The sequence below is a fragment of the Procambarus clarkii genome, chromosome 83 (genome assembly GCF_040958095.1).
Source record: "Procambarus clarkii isolate CNS0578487 chromosome 83, FALCON_Pclarkii_2.0, whole genome shotgun sequence".
Lineage (NCBI taxonomy): Eukaryota > Metazoa > Arthropoda > Malacostraca > Decapoda > Cambaridae > Procambarus > Procambarus clarkii.
Genome location: NC_091232.1, coordinates 15,563,024 through 15,586,510, shown reverse-complemented (window position 1 = coordinate 15,586,510; position 23,487 = coordinate 15,563,024). Strand labels below are relative to the sequence as shown.

Genomic DNA, 23,487 nt, shown 5'->3' with positions numbered 1-23,487 from the left:
TAACAATAGTAAAAAAATAGTTCGAGGAAAGTAAAAGTAAAAACAGTAAACAGGAAAATAAACCCTTAGTGAAGAGGCAACACCAAGAAGATAAAACGACTCGCTGGAGATAGTGTAGAAAACACAGTTAATAGAAGACAAAGAGAACCGAAGTAGCTGTAAGATCTAAGAACGAACACAAACATAAAAAGAGTATCGGAAAAACTATGGAAATTTCATTGCATCCAAAGCAAAGAAACAACTAAAGATACTACATAGTTATGTATGAAGGAAAATTATAGCGCATATCCAAATAAGTAGATCACGTAAGAGGAGAAAATACAGGGAATTACAAGGAAGATTTACAAGTAGCTGAAAGCTAGGTTCGTCTGAGTGTTGACAACTAAACCGGACGAACTCCAAGTGGCAGGAGAGTTGGGAACCCTAGAGGAGAGACTAACAAATATTGAGGTAACAACAGAGGAAGTAATGAGACAACCGGCATGACTTGATGAAACAAACTGTTGGCACAGACAACACATCACCTTGAATGTCACACACAAAGGCCCTCGGCACACCTCTACTGCTGTTCTTTATTAATGATTCAAGTTCAAAGGAAGTTTTGCCCAACTGCTGGAAGATTACGTTACCAATATACAAGAAAGGAATATAGAGGGAGAACTTAACTTCAGCCCAGTATCACAGGCAATCATTCCCTACAGGGTACTCAAAAGAATATTGATATTAATATTTAAATAACTTAAGTGGGTTGCGATTTTAAACAAGCAGCAAGAAAGCTTCAAGGAAGAAAAATCATGCCAAACGAACCCACTTTCAGGAAAGGTCAGGAAATACAGAGGAGGTTGAACAGGTTGCTTATTTCTCGACAAGCTTTTCCAACAGTTCTACACCAGAGACTAGAACACAAACTGGAGAGGCCGGCGGGAGTAAGTGGGAGAGCACGGAACATGGGTACGAGTATCATAGTGAGGGGTGAGATGTAAGGACTGTTTACAGTAACAAGCGGAGTACCTCAAGGATTCGTGTTGAGTTCTATATGTTTTTATGTTTTCAGTGATGCAAAATTAAAGAGAAGAGTCGAGACTAATGAAAATTGCAAGATATTCCAAAATTATATAAATGAGCTGCAAATTTGGTACGAGGCTTGTGGATTTCAATACCAGTAAGTGTTTCAGCATTGCCCAAAATTATAACATCGTTCAGGAACCTAAATAAGGAGGCATTGAGATCAGTGTATATCACTTACGTGAGACCAGCTGTGGAGAATGCAGCGCCATCGTGGAGCCCCCCCATCTCAAAAAGTACACAAGAATCTAGAAAAGATTCAGCGGTTTGCAACGCGGTGTATTCCAAAACTGCGATGGTTGGGTTATGAAGAAAGAATGGAAAAGCTAGACATTACGTCGCTAGAAAAGAGGGGAGAGACACGAGGCAAGACATGACTGCAGACATAATACCTGCAGGGATTGACCGTGAAGAAAGATGTTCAAGCAACCTTGGAGGAATTTGACCTCACTGGTGACGAGGTCAAAAAGAGTCTGTTGGAGCTGAACGTGACAAACGCTTTTGGGCCTGACAGAATCTCACCGTGGATACTAAAGGCAGGTCCAGAAGCACTAAGTGTGCCCCACTCTATGGTGTATAACAGGCCACTGGAAACAGGAGACCTACCGGAAAGCTGGAAGGCAGCCAATGTAGTCCTAATATACAAAATGGGTGACAGGCAAGAGGCACTGAACTACAGGCCAGTTTCTCTTAACTTGTATACCATAGCAAGGTTGTGGAGAAGATCGTGCGGAAAAAGCTCGTAGAGCATCTGGAGGGAAATAGTTTTGTAACACACTACTAAATTGGGTTCAGAGATGGTAAATCGTGCCTCACAGGTTTAATAGAATTCTATGACCAAGCAACAAAAATTAGGCAAAAAAGAAACGGGTGGGCAGACTGCATTTTCTTGGAATCTCAGAAAGCCTTTGACACAGTATCTCACAAAATACTGTTACAGAAGTTGGAGCACCAGGCAGGAGTGAAAGGTAAGGTGCTTCAGTGAGAGTATCTAAGCAACAGGAAACAGCGAACAACTGAGAGGGGAGGAGACATCAGAGTAGCGAGATGTCACCAGCGGAGTCCCACAGGTCTCTGTATCTGGACCCATCCTGTTTTTAATATATGTAAACGATCTTCCAGAAGGTATAGACTCATTATTCTCAATGTTTGCTGATTATGCAAAAATAATGAGAAGAATCAAAACAGAGACCACAGAACGATCTGGACAAACTGGAGGAATGGTCTAGAAAATGGCTACTAAAGTTCAACTCAGGAATCTGTAAAGTATAAAGGAATCTGGAATCTGAAATTAGGCGAAGGCAGCAGAAGGCTGAACACAATATACAATCTGGGAGGTGAAATCCTGCAAGAGTAAAATAGTGTGAAAGATCTGGGGGTTGATATCACACCGAACCTGTCCCTAGAAGCCCACATCATAAGGATATCATCAGCGGCATGTGCTAGATAGGCTAACATAAGAACTGCCTTTAGAACTCATTACCGATAACCTCGGTAATGAGTCGGTGGCATGACGGTTGATTTATAAGAGGCAGTCTCCAAGAGCTGAAACTCGACTCCCACATAAACACAAACATAAAAGTGCCACACATGAATACGAGCACAATAGGAATAATTATGACTTGTATTTTCAAATAACAAGTGTTGGTGCTTCAGGTAACATCCAGCACATATGACCAGAGTAACGACCTCAGGGAGTGTCAACTTACCCACGAGGTACAAAATGAACCAGTCTCCTATGTGGCACTTGGTGGAGATGGCCTCCACCTTCTCGGCGGAGGCCAGGCGCGAGCGGCCCCGCAGGAGGAGGTGCCTGAAGCCTGGGAGGAAGGTTGCCAGGCGGTAGAGGAGACCGAAGGCCGAGATCACCGCCACCACCACGAACCTGCCATACAAGAGTCATTCATTATTATAAGCAGTAAAATACATTCTTCAACTGAGTATATACCTGAAGTACATACATTCAGTATGTACGGGGAAACATAAGAGAATTATATTAGCTAATATATATTGAGTATAAGAAGCATACCCGATATATCCGATTTACCTGAGGGCCACTATCTCTTTAGTGGCCTCAAAGAGGACAAGTAGTCGGCGGCTTTTCGAATGGACACTCATTTGTTCTGATGATTCTGTCCCACTGTATTTGGAAATTCAGCAGCCTTTGGTACTTACGAATTTGGCGGGTTGGCGGTTCCATGGGTTTATAACTATGGCGACGTCTGGGTGACATTGTCACCCAGACTGTCATCCTTGACGTCACAGCACCTGCCTTCGTTTATGAAGTGACATTGTTGTCCGACTTTTCTTAGTTTTGATTAATTATCCAACTCGTCCTCTCTAACAGTACATCGTATTTCAACCTATAAATCTTCCTAGACCAAAAACTGATTCACTAAAAATCACAGTGGTTTGCAGTTGACGTGAGGTTCCGTTTTCGAATCGTGAGTCTTCGGTTAAGTTAGGTTCGGGCATTTAGTACATCAGTTTAATGATGTTGTGAACGCTCATGAGGGTGGACCGAGTTCCCATATTAAGGTAACAATGGAAAAACAGAAATTGCTACGGACCTTAAGATTGGTGGATGTCTGTCCTACGATGATCTTCAACAATTACCTGATATGGCATGCAAACGAATTATTTATATCTTTGTTGACAAGTTTTTATATATAAAAATCCTCATATACCATAAGCCTATTTATTATTTAATCCAAATATATAACCAGCTCGGGTCAATGTGACGCCTGTGCATCGAGGTGTTACTTGTGCCTGGAGGACGAGGGGGGATATGGAGGTTCGCAGGAGTGCCTGGTCCAGCGAGGCTGAGACATGTGGTTGACAACACTGCTAGCGACACAGCTACATACACAAGACGACGTAATATTTCAGCACAAGACGAGAAACACTGAACGAACAGGTACCGAGACGACACGAATGTATAATTTTTCAAGAGCAGTTAAGGCGTGTCGTCGTGTAATATTTCCTGTAAAACATTAAACGATCCCGAGTCAACACTTCGCAACACGACACAGTAGCGGCGTTTTATGTGCTGGTTTCTCGCACATTGTAAACTTCAGTACACTTTCAGTACATTTACCAGACAAGGATCTAATAATGAAGGTACATGCTTCTTTAAAACATCATAATTGTAATGTACACAATCAGACATTAACCCTACAACATCCAGTCATCTTTGTAAACGCACATTAATGACACTACGTTAAAAGACACAACAAACACTGTTTATGTGGGACAAACGTAAATCTGTGTATTTAGGTATGTAGGTTAGATTAGCATTTTTAAAAGAACTACACTCGCTTTTTGTGGTTGATTGCTCAATAAATCACTTAAGTAAATGTTTAACAGATCTCTAACTTTGTTCGTGGAGGGCAGACGAAAATGTACATATGGTGGCTAGCATTGTAAATGTGTGGCCACGTCTGTGGTAGACAATAATAATTCTAATTAAAGTGCCAGTAAATCACATTCACCAAACAGGTGTTTCTATTATCAATCAGAAGCGATGAAATATTTCAGATAAACGTTGCGTATTTCCGTCATACTCACTAAAGCTCACCACAGCACAGCACAGCACAGCACAGCACAGCATGCCCCAGCCCAACACTCACTGACCCAACCAGTCCTTCATCCAGGCTTGTTAGCGGAGCGGCAAGCAGGTGCACCCTCTTACCCCCTAGACGCCTTCATTAATTTTAATATACTATTGTATATATATATTACATTTCTGTGTACAGTTAGGCGTCGGTTCAGTTAGGTTAGTTATTTAGGTTCTGTTAGCGGTTACTTTTATTTACAGAGTGGCGTGAAGTATTTAAAGATGTCTAAATACATTTGGACAATATTTTCACAGCTTAGCAGCAAAACAAAAAATCACAGAGCATTTATCATATACTAACTTTTTTAAATCTACTAGTCAGTATTTGTGTTTTCTCGCTGCAAACCGTCCTCGACTCAAGTTCATTACATCCAGCGGTCGACCCCCACACACGCATTAATAAATTTTAACATGCTGTTCACTCTGAATAGGAATTTTCTCCAATATAAATTAATATTATAATATATTAGGATATTGTGCATATATAGGCATAGGTTAGGTTAGGTTAGGTGTTTAGGTTCTGTTGGCGATTATTTGTATTTGTAGTACGTGGGTGAAGCCTTTACAGTGTTGTGGTTCGAACACAATTCGTCAGTGAAGCACTTGTTCCGGAAGTGTTCGAACGAAATAAGTTGAGAGTCGTGTGTAAACCATTTTCATTCATAAACAGGGGGGTTTGGCGGGTGCATGGAATCACTTTTGGGTCTTTGTTTGGAGGACGGGCTGGCCAAACCCCCTGTTTATGAATGAAAAGCGGTTTACACACGACTCAACTGATTTCGTTCGAACACTTCCGGAACAAGTGCTTCACTGACGAATTTTGTTCGAACAACAACGCTGTAAATGCTTCACCCACGTACTACAAATACAAATAACCACCAACAGAACCTAAACACCTAACCTAACCTATGCCTATATATGCACAATATCCTCATATATTATAATATTAATTTATATATGAGAAAATTCATGTTTTGAATGAGCAGCATGTTGAAATGTATGAATGTGTCTGTTTGGTAGACCGCTGGAGGTAATGGACTTGAGTCGAGGACGGGTTGTAAATGCTTCACCCATGTCCTGCAAATACAAATAATCCCGAACAGAACCTAAACACCTAACCTAACGAAACCATTGCCTAAATATGTACAATATGCTAATATTAAATAATATAAATTTTTATATGATAAAATTCGTTTTGTATGAACAGCATGTTAAAATTGATGAATGCGTCTTTAGGGTCGACCGCTGGATGGAATGGACTTGGTCCGACGACAGATTTGTCCCTGAATTCTTTACTTCCGCTCGTCAGTTCAGTATAGTGTTGTGTATGGACGTACTGAAGTGAGGGTGACGAAAGTATGGAAAATCTTCATGATGAACTTAAACATAACTGTTGGAAAATATAAAAAGTGAGCATTTAGTTATAGAGAGTTCACTTGTCTGAATATTGTAATAATGGCAAACTATTCGTGCTGTGAACAGTTTCTTGACGTAAACTAAAATTGTTTTTATAATGGATGCAGGTACTTCAACTAGTCGTTCTCTAGTAGTAAGTACATTGTACATATCGGTGAGGAAACAGTCAGACATCAGGGAAGAAAACGCAGGTGCTGCTGTACGTAGCTAGCGAAGTGCTGACTCGGGATAGTTTAGTGTTTCACAAGAAGTATTAGACGACGACATGCCTTAACTGCTGTTAAAAAATTATAAATATGTGTCAGTACCTGTAATCTTCCGTGCGGTATATTCCGTCATAGGCTAAAATATTATGTTGTCTTGATAAATTTGTGTGAGTGATCACGTCGCTAACAGTGTTGTCAACCCTTTGTCCCAGCCTGATCTCACTGGACGAGGCACTCCAGCGCCCTCGTTCAGCGAGACGTCGTACTCCTGCTCCATCATCCTCCAGGCAAATGTAACACCTCGATGCACGGACTGCTAGCAGCTGTGGAGTGAGGACGTTTACCGACCCTCCGTGGCTGTTGGGGTTGTTTGCCATTTTGGTCGCCAGGTGGTGTGGGCGTCTCTGCCCTCCTAGTTTTGTTGCCTGCCTGGCTGCGTGTTGACGTGGCGGTTCTGACATGGGGGGCCGTCTTCCTCCTGTTGTGCGTGTGAACTCCGTGGGCCTGGAGTTCACTTGTCAGGCTGGATATACGACCATCGAGATGGTGTTGTGTGACATGCTTCGTATCCCGGTGGAGGCTGTCTACGGTGTAGAGCTTGTTCCAGCCCACCCTGTTGTTGTCAAGTTCGTGGGGGAGGGGGAGTACCGGGACTTCCTCCGTCTGTAAAAGGGGTGTACGTTGCCGTTGCCGGATGATGCCGGCTCTGTGGCGATTTCATACCGCAGTGGTGCCCTGACTTATGTCAGTGTCCATGGTGCGCCCTTGGAGATCCCTGCAGACCTCCTCCGACGTTACTTCGGGAGGTTTGGTGCCGTTGTCAGCGTGCGGGTGAACAAGCTCTCCTTGGGGCGGTATGCTGGGAGGCGAACAAACATTCGCACATTGGGAATGCACCTGCGGTCGGATATACCTTCTTCTGTCCGGCTTATGGGATACTACGTCTGGGTGTATTATGCCCGGCAGCCTCGTACCTGTTTCCGGTGTGGCCTGTTGGGGCATCAGGCTGCCGGGTGCTCTGAGGCCCCAGCTGCTTCTGCCAATTTGTTCCGGGAAGAGGATTTCCCGCCGCTCCCACTGGAAGCTGTCTCCGGTGATGATGAGGTGGTGCGCGTCCTGTTCGCTGCTGTAAGCTCCCCCGGCGATGCCTGACGTTCCTCTGGTTGTTGCCGACCCTCCTCCGGGTATTGCGGTACCGTCGGTTGGTCTGCCTGATCCTGTCACTGTCCAATATGCTCCAGTGGGCCTTCCTGGTGCTCCCTGTGTGACGTCGCCGTCTTCTCCCTCGTCTTCGGATGCTGCGCCTGGCCCTGTGTCCGTGACTCGGGTCCCAGATGTGCTGGGTGCTGGGGTGGCTACGGAGCCTCCTGCTGTGTGTGGCCCGGTTTCCCCTGTGGTAGATGCTGCAGTCGTTCTGTGTCGGGCGTCGCTTCATCCGGCTCGTGGTACCCGTGGTACTCCTGGAAGCATTCAGTGTACAGTTCCCGCGGGCCAGGTTCCCGGGCAAGTATGTCCACCGATTTCCTGTGTATTTGCTATATGTAATGTTATATTCTGTGCTCGTGTCTCTCCCTTTGTGCGTTTCTTTGCCATAGGGCATGTCAGTTTCTAGTGCTTGGCGTCACTCGTTTCGCGTTTTGGCTTGGCGTTTCACCCTTTTTGGCTTCGCAATTCACCCTTAACGGGTACGCTGGGGCGCATCTGATCCCATGATCGTCGTCGCCCCTAAATCAACAACAACAACCTCGATGCACATGCGTCACATTTACCTGCGTTGCTTATATATTTAGAATAAAATATAAATATTCATGTGGAATATGATACGTTTAATGTATAAAATTGTCAACAATAATATAAATAATTATTTTTCATGCATTTACAGGTAAATTATTAATTGATCATCGTGGGACAGAAATCCACCAATTATAAGTTAAGTAACAATTTCCTCCTTTTTCCATTGTTGTCATATTTAGTGTGTAATTAATGACACCTTATCAACGTCACATCATAAACGAAGGCAAGTGCTGTGACGTCGAGGAAGACAGTCCGGGTAACAACGTCACCCCGGACTGTCACCAGTATAAGTGACTAGGTTTATCCGGGGAAGGTGGGGTCGCCAAGCGTCAAGTCCCGGGAACCGAAGTTTTTTTTTTTGGGGGGGGGGGGGGGACAGGGGGTCCCGGGTGAAATCTGTTGTAGTGTCTGCAGGTTATAGTTGTGTGTGTAAACGAAAGTCTTTGAAAATGTAATAAGTTATTACGAAACGCGTTCAAGCGTCGCGTCAGACTAGAAATAAAAATGAATTTTGGAGAATTGATTTTTCAATTACCATCGACAGTAAAAAGAAACATAAGAAATATTGAGAAAATTCGTTGGAATTATTACTCTTACTTTTTAGGTCATATTTAACTAATATATATATATATATATATATATATATATATATATATATATATATATATAATAGTATATTTAGCAGTCTTTCCTGTAGACATATATTATTAAATATGACCGAAAAAGTAAGATTAATAATTCTAACACGAATTTTCTCAATATTTCTTATGGTTCTTTTCACTGTCGATGGTAATTGAAAAATCAGTTCTCCAAAATTCATTTTTATTTCTAGTCTGATGCGACACTTGAACGCGTTTCGTAATAACTTATTACATTTTCAAAGACTTTAGTTTACACACACACAACTATAACCTGCAAACACTAAAACAGATTTCTTACTATGCTATAATTCAAACGGCTTTTCATTTTATATACCTGCATTTGTGTGAGGTGATATGTTACAACAGTTTTGGATGAGGTGAAAACAAACTTTCAACACAAAATAGAACACGAAATATTGGGTAATATTGGGTAAAGTTAAAGGGGAAGAATGGAAGTAAATGCAAAGGGCCTATTGGCCCATATTTCTTGATGCTTCTCTATTGGTGCGGAGACTTGAAGTGGGTAGAATATAGTTGTGCATTAATTGGCTGTTGATTGCTGGTGTTGACTTCTTAATGTGTAGTGCCTCGCAGATATCAAGCCGCCTGCTATCGTTGTATCTATCGATGATTTCCGTGTTTTTTGTTAAGACTTCTCTGGTGATGATCTGGTTGTGGGAAGAGATTATATGTTCCTTAATGGAGCCCTGTTGCTTATGCATTGTTAATCGCCTGGAAAGAGATGTTGTTGTCTTGCCTATATACTGAGTTCTTTGAGGCTTACAGTCCCCAAGTGGGCATTTGAAGGCATAGACAACATTGGTCTCTTTCAAAGTGTTCTGCTTTGTGTCTGGAGTTTCTCATGGGTAGGTTCGCAGTTTCCTTGGTTATATAGTAAATCGGCCATTGTATCTTCTGATTTTTGTCTGTAGGGATAACGTTTCTATTAACAATATCTTTCAGGACCCTTTCCTCCGTTTTATGAGCTGTGGACAAGAAGTTCCTGTAAAATAGTCTAATAGGGGGTACAGGTGTTGTGTTAGTTGTCTCTTCAGAGGTTGCATGGCGTTTCACCTTCCTTCTTATGATGTCTTCAATGAAACCATTGGAGAAGCCGTTGTTGACTAGGACCTGCCTTACCCTACAGAGTTCTTCATCGACTTGCTTCCATCCTGAGCTGTGGCTGAGAGCACGGTCGACATAAGCGTTAACAACACTCCTCTTGTACTTGTCTGGGCAGTCACTGTTGGCATTGAGGCACATTCCTATGTTTCCTTAGTGTAGACTGTAGTGTGGAAACCTCCGCTCCTTTCCATGACTGTTACATCTAGAAAGGGCAGCTTCCCATCCTTCTCCATCTCGTAAGTGAAACGCAACACAGAATTCCGCTCAAATGCCTCCTTCGGCTCCTGCAGATGTCTGACATCAGGTACCCATGTAAAAATGTCGTCAACATACCTGCAGTATATGGCCGGTTTCAAGTTCATGTCGACTAAGATCTTTTGTTCGATGGTACCCATGTAGAAGTTCGCAAACAGGACACCTAGGGGAGAACCCATGGCGACCCCATCTACTTGTTTATACATGTGCCCATCCGGGCTCAAGAAGGGTGCCTTTTTAGTACAAGCTTGGAGTAGTTTCCTTAGAATGTTTTCTGGTATGTCAAGAGGAGTAAAGGCCGGATCACGATACACTCTGTCTGCTATCATCCCGATTGTTTCATCCACAGGTACGTTGCTAAACAGTGATTCTACGTCCAATGAGGCTCTTATCCCTGTGGCCCGTGTTCCCCGCAGTAAGTCAACAAATTCCTTTGGAGACTGCAGGCTGAAGGCGCAAGGGACATAAGGAGTCAGCAAGCCGTTGAGTCGCTTCGCCAGTCTGTACGTAGGTGTGGGTATTTGGCTGATGATTGGCCGAAGTGGGTTTCCAGGCTCGTGTCTTGACATTTCCATACGCGTATCCAGGTTTGTATTCCCCAATAATCTTTAGCAGGTGGAGTCTGGATTTCTTGGCATTCACAGTTTCGATCAATTTGTTGACCTTTGCTTTCAATTCGGCTGTAGTGTCCTTCGTTACCCTTTGGAATTTAGTTTGGTCAGAGAGTATGAGGTTCATTTTCGCCAGATATTCGTCTTTTTTAAGAATGACGTATATTGGCGACTTGTCACCTCTCCTGACGACTATCTCCTTGTTCTCATGAAGGCTCTTAGCTGCCGCTTTGAGCTCGGGGGACAGTATAGTGCTTCTGTAGTTGCCTCGATTCTTTCGTCCTTCTGCGATAAGTTCTGCTTAAGAAACACCATGCTGTCCCCCGAGCTCAAAGCAGCAGCTAGTATTTGATTGTGATCTCCCTCACCTCACCCAAATGCAGGTATATAAAATTAAAAGCCGTTTGAATTATAGCATAGTAAGAAAGCTGTTTTAGTGTTTGCAGGTTATAGTTGTGTGTGTGTAAACTAAAGTCTTTGAAAAAGTAATAAGTTATTACGAAACGCGTTCAAGTGTCGCGTCAGACTAGAAATAAAAATGAATTTTGGAGAACTGATTTTTCAATTACCATCGACAGTGAAAAGAACCATAAGAAATATTGAGAAAATTCGTGTTAGAATTATTAATCTTACTTTTTCGGTCATATTTAAATGTATTATATTTTTATGTATTATAAATATATATATATATATAAATATATATATATATATATATATATATATATATATATATATATATATATATATATATATATATATATATATATATATATATATATGTCGTACCTAGTAGCCAGAACGCACTTCTCAGCCTACTATGCAAGGCCCGATTTACCTAATAACCCAAGTTTTCATGAATTAATGTTTTTTCGACTACCTAACCTACCTAACCTAACTTAACTAAACTTTTTCGGCTACCTAACCTAACCTAACCTATAAAGATAGGTTAGGTTAGGTTAGGTAGGGTTGGTTAGGTTCGGTCATATATCTACGGTAATTCTAACTCCAATAAAAAAAATTGACCTCCTACATAATGAAATGGGTAGCTTTATCATTTCATAAGAAAAAAATTAGAGAAAATATATTAATTCAAGAAAACTTGGCTTATTAGGCAAATCGGGCCTTGCATAGTAGGCTGAGAAGTACGTTCTGGCTACTAGGTACGACATATATATATATATATATATATATATATATATATATATATATATATATATATATATATATATATATATATATATATATATAAATAAATAATACATATACAAGGGTTCTTACATTCTTGTACACCCACTAGCACGCATATCGTTTCGGGCAAGTCCTTAATCCTAATATTCCCCGGAACACGACCCTCCAAATCGTGTAACAACTAGATACCCATTTTACTGTTGGGTAAACAGAGGCTACAGTTAAGTGTTGGCGCCCAGTAAATCCTTCCCGGCCAAGATACGAACCCAGGCCAAAACGCTCGCCAAATGCCAGACGAGTGTCTTATCACTTGACACCAGTGAATGGGGAGCAGCAGTGCACTGCCCTTTTCTGCACAATAAGGAGGCCAGACTTATTATGTTAATTCGCATTAACAGCATAATATGTATGTCCTGGAACAGAGAGAACCTGCCATGGTCGTGTAACTGATGATGATGTGGATATCTGAGTCGGTTCACATAATGTGATCCCTGTTGGATGAATAATTTTCCCAAGAACAATAGCAATATTCTCAGCGGGAAGATTTCCAATAAAGGGACGAACTACGACTTGGAACGAGAGCTGGATTATAAGAACTATATGTTCTTGTTTGTTTTGGTCCACGGTGACTATGTTTTAAATTTCATTTAAATCTGTTGAATATTTACGAAAATGCGAGTGAAAACAAGGACTTGGAACGAGAGGTGGAGCCCAAGGACTATCTTCTCTCCCTTGACTCCGTCTGATATGCCACTGTTTAATTTTTAATTTAAATCGGTTAAATATTTACGAAATTACGACTGACGATATCTAGAGGCGAGCCCGAGAGCTAATATCCGACCTTGACAGATTCAAGATGGACTCTATTGAGGCCTGAAGTCTGATCGGGAACTCAGCCCTGACACGTGACGGACCATGAAAAGGAGTGAAGTCAAATTCGGACTAATGCCCTAAACACGAAAAATTTCGGATTTGGCTTCGTTCCGTCTACTAAGGTGAACGGTAGGGAAGGTGGTGAATGATAATGAAGGTGGTGAATGATAATGAAGGTGGTGAATGATAATGAAGGTGGTGAATGATAATGAAGGTGGTGAATGATAACGAAGGTGGTGAATGATAACGAAGGTGGTGAATGATAACGAAGGTGGTGAATGATAACGAAGGTGGTGAATGATAACGAAGGTGGTGAATGATAACGAAGGTGGTGAATGATAATGAAGGTGGTGAATGATAATGAAGGTGGTAAATGATAATGAAGGTGGTGAATGATAATGAAGGTGGTGAATGATAACGAAGGTGGTGAATGATAACGAAGGTGGTGAATGATAATGAAGGTGGTGAATGATAATGAAGGTGGTGAATGATAATGAAGGTGGTGAATGATAATGAAGGTGGTGAATGATAATGAAGGTGGTGAATGATAATGAAGGTGGTGAATGATAACGAAAAATACGGAAGATGGATTAAGAGAGGGGGGGGGGGGATATTTCCAGTTCAATATTGTGTATGAAGATTTGCTTGCAACTGTCTGGAATGGGTAACTTCCCTATATACGATTCTATTAATTTCGTATTTTGTGTCTCGTAGTTTTCGAGACACCAAATACGAGTTCAGCTTACATGCTGAACTCGTTAAGTTCAGCATGTCGTTTAGCTGAACTTAACGGATAGTTTCAGTAAGCCTATCAAGTCACCGGGACCACATCTTCAGTTACTAATTGGCGTATTTAGAAGACATGAAGTGATTAATGCTAAGATTAAGCACACAGAGGACACGCTGACGCCATTGTTTAGTGAGGCAGATGGTGTCACATGTGTGGGTGACGGTGTTACTACCATCTGAGTGACGGTGTTACTACCATCTGAGTGACGGTGTTACTACCATCTGAGTGACGGTGTTACTACCATCTGAGTGACGGTGTTACTACCATCTGAGTGACGGTGTTACCACCATCTGAGTGACGGTGTTATTACCATCTGAGTGACGGTGTTATTACCATCTGAGTGACGGTGTTACCACCATCTGAGTGACGGTGTTATTACCATCTGAGTGACGGTGTTACCACCATCTGAGTGACGGTGTTACTACCATCTGAGTGACGGTGTTATTACCATCTGAGTGACGGTGTTACTACCATCTGAGTGACGGTGTTACTACCATCTGAGTGACGGTGTTACTACCATCTGAGTGACGGTGTTATTACCATCCGAGTGACGGTGTTATTACCATCTGAGTGACGGTGTTACCACCATCTGAGTGACGGTGTTATTACCATCTGAGTGACGGTGTTATTACCATCTGAGTGACGGTGTTACCACCATCTGAGTGACGGTGTTATTACCATCTGAGTGACGGTGTTACTACTATCTGAGTGACGGTGTTACTACCATCTGAGTGACGGTGTTACCACCATCTGAGTGACGGTGTTACCACCATCTGAGTGACGGTGTTATTACCATCTGAGTGACGGTGTTACCACCATCTGAGTGACGGTGTTACCACCATCTGAGTGACGGTGTTACCACCATCTGAGTGACGGTGTTACTATTATCTGAGTGACGGTGTTACCACCATCTGAGTGACGGTGTTATTACCATCTGAGTGACGGTGTTACTACTATCTGAGTGACGGTGTTACCACCATCTGAGTGACGGTGTTACCACCATCTGAGTGACGGTGTTACCACCATCTGAGTGACGGTGTTATTACCATCTGAGTGACGGTGTTACTATTGAGTGACGGTGTTACTACCATCTGAGTGACGGTGTTACCACCATCTGAGTGACGGTGTTACCACCATCTGAGTGACGGTGTTACCACCATCTGAGTGACGGTGTTACTACCATCTGTGTGACGGTGTTACCACCATCTGAGTGACGGTGTTATTACCATCTGAGTGACGGTGTTACCACCATCTGAGTGACGGTGTTACTACCATCTGAGTGACGGTGTTACTACCATCTGAGTGACGGTGTTACCACCATCTGAGTGACGGTGTTACTACCATCTGAGTGACGGTGTTACTACCATCTGAGTGACGGTGTTATTACCATCTGAGTGACGGTGCTCAAGTCACTATAGCATGAGTGGCGAGATAAATGGATAATTCACTCGAGTCACAACCAGTCTCTCCCACACAAGTGTGACCTTGAGGGATGGAGAGTGAGTGGACTGGAGAGCGTGGGGCTGGAGGGTGAACCAGCCACTTTAATTAGCGTGAGAAACTCCCTCGCCGGAAGCAGCCATCGCTAAACGAGGTGAGAACACCACTAAGGGAGGTTATCTTGAGATAACCTCCCTAAGGGAAGATAAGGGAGATAAGGGAATGTACTGCAGTCCGCTATGTCATCTACGACTGCCACGGGCGATAAGGCTTTGTGTACCTCAAATTCTGCATGGGAGAACTGAGAGTAAAGGATCCCGGGGTTGTGTTTTCTGCACTTAGAAACTTTGAATTGTGTAATCCCCTGCGTGGTGATTTTAATAACTCTCCGGGTCGTCCAGTACTTGCAGACGCTGACCTCTCATAGAGATCAGGAAATGTTCGTCAAAGTGCCTCTTCTTGGAGCCACAGTGGGAACATTTCTAAGTGAGTCGCGCCATATCCAAGGGAGACCACACGTGATTGATTAAATCTGGATCAATTGACCTGAAAAGTGGGTAGTATTTTATGTGGTTGTTGAACGAATAGCAAAGGTGAAGGGTAGGGAAGGTGGTGAAGGGTAGGGAAGGTGGTGAAGGGTAGGGAAGGTGGTGAAGGGTAGGGAAGGTGGTGAAGGGTAGGGAAGGTGGTGAAGGGTAGGTCATGTGGTGAAGGGTAGGTCATGTGGTGAAGGGTAGGGAAGGTGGTGAAGGGTAGGGAAGGTGCTGAAGGGTAGGGAAGGTGGTGAAAGGTAGGGAAGATGGTGAAGGGTAGGGAAGGTGGTGAAGGGTAGGGAAGGTGGTGAAGGGTAGGGAAGGTGGTGAAAGGTAGGGAAGATGGTGAAGGGTAGGGAAGGTGGTGAAGGGTAGGGAAGGTGGCGAAGGGTAGGGAAGGTGGCGAAAGAGTATAGCCGAGGCGTCAGTGGGCTGGTAGGTGTACAGGGTAGTGAAACTGAAGCACAAGTGAGTTGGTAGGTGCACTAGGTGTTCACCTTATCTATTAGGTACCCGCCTACTACCAATGTTGTACCTGTTGCGTTAAAGCTTCCCTATTCTAACGTTCAAAATCATTATCGAAAGTTTCCTTAAAGTTGTGTAAAAGCTTCCACAAGTTCTTCTCTTAGTGCATTCTTCTAGTTGACCACCCGTACAAGGTACGAGTATTACCTCACACTTCTTTAGCTCATTTGCGATTCCTGTTTCCACTTGTGTCCTCTTGTCCTACTCTCTCTCAACTTAAAGAGGCTGTCCTTGTCCACCTTGTGTATTCCCCCTCAGTATTTGGTACGTTGTTATCATATCTCCTTTATTTTTTCTGTCATCCAATGCTGTAAGGTCCAGTTCCTTCAGCCTATCTACCTAACGTAACCCTCTGAACTCTGGCACTAATCTAGCTTCAAACCTCTGCACTTTTTTCTGTTTTTGTTTTGTATTTTGCAAGGTATGGATTCCAAGCAGGTGCTGCATACTCCAGTATTGTTGTAACACAACCTGTGCAAGTTCCCCTGAGAGCGTCCTCACTCAGGTTTCTAAACGATGTTCTAATGTTTGCCAGCGTCCCCTGTGATGCATACCTCACCCCCGCCTGTATGTTCCCAACCCGTTCTCGCTAGCTTCCCCAACGTTAAGAAACTGTCGTACTAAAAAGCCCTATTTTAACCTACCACAGGACCCACGAACAGAAAACCTGACATTATGTAAATTTCGCGAGCAGCTAACGTTTTCTAGTACGATAGTTTTTGACCTTAGGTAAAGTAAACGTCAAAATGCGACGTGCTATAAAGAGGACCGATTGGTGTTCTTCAAGTGTTAGTTAATCTCTCACAGATTCCTGCAATTACTATCCATTAATGGTGTAGATACCTTCTGGTCGTCTTTCTCCTTTGCTTATCTTCATTACCTTACACTTATTAGGACTGAACTCCAGCAGCCATTTGTTTGTCCACTCCTAGAGTTTATTAGGTTCTTGAAGTCCACCTCTGTTTTTACTTTTGCTCATTATCTTGGCATCGTCTGCAAACATTTGACATGTACGAGCTCACTCTATTGGGTAGAACAATGACATTAATTAGGAACAGTAGTGGTGCCAGGACAGATCCTTGGGGAAGCAGCCCACTGGGTCCTCGGCTGCACTACGCTGTACACCTATCAGGTCACACCAACCACAACCCTTCACCACTCACCAGAACCAGAGAAAGACGAAGATCTTCTGGTTGAGGATGTTGAGCGGGAGGACGCAGAGAGCGTCGTGTCGCATGATGGTCCCTGATGGACCGAATCTGTGGAAGGTGCACTTGGCCACCTTGGGGAAGATCTCGTCCATGGGGTCATGGCCGCTGCTCGAGTCCTGGCTGTAGTCCAGTACTCGCGGGCCGTACTTAGTGAACCCGAAATCCAGGAACCTGCGGGGAAAAAAATTGATTTTAAGTGGAGTTCCTTGAAATCCAAGTAGCTCTGAAAAGTGGCCAGCGAACCTTATTTTAAGAGTCCGAAGCACCTAGAGATACACGTATGGGCTATTCATAGAATATGTGAATGTCAGACAATTTTGACAGGATCTCATTCAAAACCTTTAATGACTTTACAGAATACATTGCGCTGCAACCTGTCCTCAGGCCAGGCTCGTTAGAGACATTCACAAATTTTTGCCTATTGTGCATTAAAAATAAGCTTTTCTCATAGATACATTAATATTAGTATATATATTAAAGTTCAATGTATAGTTAGGCATAGGTTAAGTGTTTAGATTCAGTCGCATTTATTTGTCTTTGAAGTATGTGAATGAAGCATTAACAGAGTTGCGATTCGATTCGTATAGACCTCGTCAACTAACCCGACCTCTGACCAAGTCTATTCCGTCCAGTGGTCGACCCGAAAGACGCATTCATCAATTTTAATATGCTGTTCATTCAAAACAGGAATTTTTCTCATATATAAATTAATAATACAATTAGCATATTCTGCATATTTAAGTACTGGTTAGGTTCGGTGTTTAGGTTCTATTGGCGATTATTTGTAGTACGTGGGTGAAGCAATTACAGCGTTGTGGTTCGAATATAAGTCGTCAGCGAAGCACTTGTTCCGGTGTAACATGGGACGGAGTTTTCGGCTCTCTTTTGTCTTTTACCCTGCTCGTAATTAAAACTTCAACTCCAAGATCCCAGAGCTAACTCTCAGCTAAATCCCACGCCATGTGGTCTTAGACGTTCGATCGTCTAAGATTCTACAGACACGTGATGTTGACACCAGGCTTTCTAGCAAACTCAAAGAACTTCTGCCTGCCACCACCAAACGAATTTAAAAGAAAATTAATCAGGGTTTGGGCCAATTAATTAACTATTGGACCATCACATGTAAAATCTTTCATGGAAATAATAAAATACAGAGGAACAATCTAATCAGTTTATTTATGCAAATCTATAAAAAGCAGCTAATAAAAAATCAATCCCTGACTTAGCACTCCCTAAATGACTTAGTTTCCTAAAACTTAATTATTCCCTACTGAGGCAAGAATGAAATTATTTTCCTATACCAAAACTCAGCAACTTTTACCTTGAACTACAAAACCAGCCGATGGAGTTCTGGTCTCTGGAAAGGTGAGAATGGTTGACCTCTTCACCTGTTGCCCAAAACCACTGTTTCTACTCCTCTCTCAAGCCGAGAGAGCTGTCCTAGTATTCCTCCACCTAGTTATCAATTACCATGCAAGGTTCAATTTAACAAACTAATCTTAAATTTACTGAACAACTGAAATAGTTAAACTCCTATTAAACTAATGGTAATTGTACAGGCATCTTAGGGAAAAGCTATTTCCAATTACCACATTGTCTAGTGACCTGCTTTTATAATTTTATGAATTACTAATGTGGTCACTCTCTGGGCCACGTGACCTTGACATGGGGAGTCATCCGGACCACAAACTAGCCCCTCCACATGACGCCCTTTTTCTGTGACAGTATACAACCCTGATCTCAACCTTCATTCTACATATGGAAAATTTCACCCACCTACCTATATTATCATCTAAGAAATGTATAATTTCTATATTATTTCTATATCATATCTATATATCAAAATCATTATAGATTCATTATACATCTTGATCCTAAATGACAATGCCACTATGATCACATATGCCATAGGGCCCTATAGGTGCCTACGTGACTTTGTGCATGATCTCTCAAGGATCCAGAAGCTTCTAGAAGGATTTCTTAATTAAAAAACTATTGGAACATTAATCGCTTCCGGTAGGGATTATAAATCGAATCCTTAATAAGAATCAGTGGTACTATCAAGTACTACTTATAATCTTTAAATCCTATATCTAATTATATTATAATCACATCTTATCTCAATCATAAGTCTAGACAGTAAAAATAATCAATCAATATTCATTGAAAGTTACCCCTCTCAAGGAAGAGGGAGGAGCATCTCGGGAATAAGAAGCGCCCATACCCAGCGGCACTTCGCGTTTGTTTACAACTAAGTGAACAGTGACGGATCCTTAGCAAACATTACTTGGCTTAGGACACCTTATCTAATTAATTTTATCACCAGTGAACACTTTCTACAACTGGGGGAGTACCTGGACAATATATCTACAAGGAAAATCCCTAGAACATTTATATCTATAAGTGTAGAGTGGAGCACACAGTGACTCTTGTCTCCACCTTCACCACTATCATCCTTCTGCAACGCAGTTAAAGTAAAATCATGTAGCAACGCTACAACAACAATCTACAGCAAAGCTGTTATATAAAATATCGTGCCTAAACTCGCAACAAGAGTTATCCAGTCTGGCACATTGTCAGACAGGCACCCGGCTTTCAGAGAAGTATATTGAGGGTTATTGAGTATTAATTGGCCAATTGTATGCTTGTATGACTTTAATATCCTATAAGTCTGTCTGTCGGTTATAAAGCGAGGCAACACCTCATATCTCAGTAAGTTTATTAATATTGTAGTGCAGCAGTAGAATCTTATCCAAGCACTAGAACTCATGAGTGTCCATTGTGTAAGAAAAGATTCAGTCACGATAAATAACCAAAATCTCATAAGTGTCTATGGTGTGGGAAAAGATTCAGTCAGGCTGACTGTACCTAATCATATAAATTAAATATAAATACATTGCATATATACTTGAATATATGAATTAAGTTAACAATTGCTTGCTTAGTTATTTTTTAAGTTATCATATAAGTTCATTTAATTGAATATAATTTCTTGTACTTAGTAACAGTACTTAGACTACATTTAAAGTAATTTATTATACTTTTACAATTTAAATTGTTGTTTATAGTATAAGAATATATTGGCTGTTAACAGTTATGGTGCTAGGCTAGACTATGTACATGTTTAAATCTCTGATTTAAACAGAGCCAGTGTTCAGTCATATAACTGAATTTATTAAATCTTATCCTTATATAAAATACAAGCTGATGTGAGATACCTGTTGGCAGGTGGACTGTGGATCTTCAATCAACCTATCAACTAATTCATTCACCCCTCCTGGCCCTTACAGCCCACAATCTGTCATTAGGAAAAGAGTAGCTAGGATTTACGACCCTAGCTAGAGATTTTAGTTGAATTAATTTGCAGACAGTTATTTTTAATTTAGTTCAGTACAAGTCCCTGGTAGTCTCCTCTCATATCAATCTCGACAGGTTTTTCCCACACTACATACATGTAAACCTTACATACATACATAAGCCAAAATAGTTAATTACTGTATTTACTGTGTTTTGTTGAAATATTCATTATATGTTCCATTAATACAGAGAACAACCATCTTGTAATCTTAAACGCTAATCCCTTTAATCCCTGGAGGGATGACCTTTCTCTCCAGAGTCAGGTCGACTACCCTCTTACTCCAAACTGTCAAGACCACGCAGTTCCCATGTCTATGACTGAGAATCTATATTGAATAATTTCTTACAACAAAACCTAGTTAGTTACACCGGAAGTGTTGGGACGTCATCAGTTGTGAGTAGCGTGTAAACATATTTTCATTCATAAACCAGTGGGGGGGGGGGAGGGTTTGGTGGCAGGATTACTTTTCATTTGGCCTTTGCTGGTTAGGACGGGCTGGTTAATAAGGATGGGCTGGTTGATGAGGACGGGCTGGTTGATGAGAACGCGCTGGTTGGTGAGGACGCGCTGGTTGATGAGGACGGGCTGGTTGATGAGAACGGGCTGGTTGATGAGGACGGGCTGGTTGATGAGGACGGGCTGGTTGATGAGGACGGGCTGGTTGATGAGGATGGGCTGGTTAATAAGGACGGGCTGGTTGATGAGGATGGGCTGGTTGATGAGGATGGGCTGGTTAATAAGGATGGGCTGGTTGATGAGGACGGGCTGGTTGATGAGGACGGGCTGGTTGATGAGGATGGGCTGGTTGGTGAGGACGGGCTGGTTGATGAGAACGCGCTGGTTGATGAGGACGCGCTGGTTGATGAGGACACGCTGGTTGATGAGGACGGGCTGGTTGATGAGGACGCTCTGGTTGATGAGGACGGGCTGGTTGATGAGGACGGGCTGGTTGATGAGGATGGGCTGGTTGGTGAGGACGGGCTGGTTGATGAGAACGCGCTGGTTGATGAGGACGCGCTGGTTGATGAGGACACGCTGGTTGATGAGGACGGGCTGGTTGATGAGGACGCTCTGGTTGATGAGGACACGCTGGTTGATGAGGACGCTCTGGTTGATGAGGACGCTCTGGTTGATGAGGACACTGGTTGATGAGGACGGGCTGGTTGATGAGGACGGGCTGGTTGATGAGGATGGGCTGGTTAATAAGGACGGGCTGGTTGATGAGGATGGGCTGGTTGATGAGGACGGGCTGGTTGATGAGGACGGGCTGGTTGATGAGGACGGTGTTGTAATCCACAAGTTAGTAGGAATTATTAGCTAGAGGATCATTACTACAACACTTAACGAATGATGATTGGAAGTTCATGTAAGTAGACAGACTATGGATCACATATCTAAGAAAGCTCAATGGATTAAGACCGAAGCTGTTTAGCCAAATGATTAATTCCTGGAAAGAGGAATTATTCTTCGTCAGGCTTCTAGGAACAAGATTACCTCTCTAGGGATAAGGTTAATCGGATTATACCTTCCTTGAGAGGTGGGGTGAAATGGTTGAGGGAGATGGCTGACTGGAGTCAGTCTGATTGTGGGAGTGGAACTGGGGAGTCCTCCGCCTCTCCGTTTGCGGCAGCAGCGAAGTGTAGCAGACAGCTATGCGAGAGCCTGTTGTGATCTTAGTGACCAAGTTAAGTCTGCAGTATGTGAGTATTGAATGTAAGACTAACCGGGTGTGGAGCGTTGTAGTAATCATTCCGTATTAGGGACTTAGGCGGAAGTTACGAGTGTGGGGGGGTGATCGCGGAGGTCAAGTGGTCTATGGGTATTGGAAGTGTATTGACCTAATAGAGTATGTTAATTAATATAGTATTATTTGTCAGAGTCTATTCTTTGTAATTAAATGACAAAACCCGACGGCCTTTAAAGACCTTTCGATATGTCCCTTCATAGTGTTCCTGGTTTGGTTGGTGAGGGGATGTTAGGGAATTGGTAGACGACATATTTGGTGGCAGCGCAAACAGGTTTTGGAACACTTTGCGAGATGAAGGAAGTGTGTTACTGGTTTAGTTGGTGAGGGAATGTTCGGGAAATGGTAGACGTCGGGTTGTGGTGAGAATGGTGGTTACTAGACGGAGGAAAGAAGGGTCAGGTGAGACCAGGCCAGAGGAGTTAGTTAATTAAAGGGACTAGGTAATTGTGGGGCACATGTGGGGTTTATTTCTTTCTTTCCAGATTCCCGCAACGAGAGACGGCTAAGAGGCAAGTCTGGACCACTGAAGCATCGCGATCCAAAACAAGCGCAGTGTTCGTAGTGCGGATTATACAGTGTTGCGAGGTAAACTAGCGCGGGTGAACGTGGGCCATGTGCGGGCCAAGCGATGGGTGGGCCAAGCGAGCCGCACCTTGGAGCTTGTTTTATATCGTTGGTAAGGCGGAAATAGTGAGAAACCGTTGCTAAGGTGAAATTAATCGTGTAAACTACGTAATTTAAAGTTAATTAAATTTCATATAACGTGTAAATCGAATATTTTAAGGATAATGAAATATTACCTAAAGTACTGTGCGAGTTCCGGCGTTGTCAGGTGTAGATACAGAAAATAGGCGCAGTGAATTATGGACGCCTTGGCATAGCGAGCGACGCGTAATTTGACGTCTGGGGTTCGCCGTCTACTGTACCCTGGAGAGGGCCATGGAGATTTTTTTGTGGGTGCAGGTAGCATTATGGAGAGTGTTACCGTGGGACACGGGGAGCGTGTCCCGTTGGTGGGGGTGTGTGGCGCCGGGTGTAGTGCATGGTTGTGTATTGGTGTTTGTACGCCGGGGTGTGTAGTGTAATGCATGTG

The 23,487-nt window shown here is 42.8% G+C and overlaps 1 protein-coding gene across 1 annotated transcript in view; it reads right to left on the bottom strand.

The window, feature by feature from the left end:
* The window catches only part of LOC123768769 (innexin inx2), a 60,362-nt gene that overhangs the window by 5,452 nt on the left and 31,423 nt on the right, over positions 1-23,487 (bottom strand). Inside the window, exons 3-4 of the mRNA XM_045759553.2 lie at positions 17,242-17,460; positions 2,775-2,950 (exon numbers count right to left, since the gene is read on the bottom strand). Coding sequence (XP_045615509.2) covers positions 2,775-2,950; positions 17,242-17,460 — 395 coding nt within the window. The remainder of the gene's footprint in view (positions 1-2,774; positions 2,951-17,241; positions 17,461-23,487) is intronic.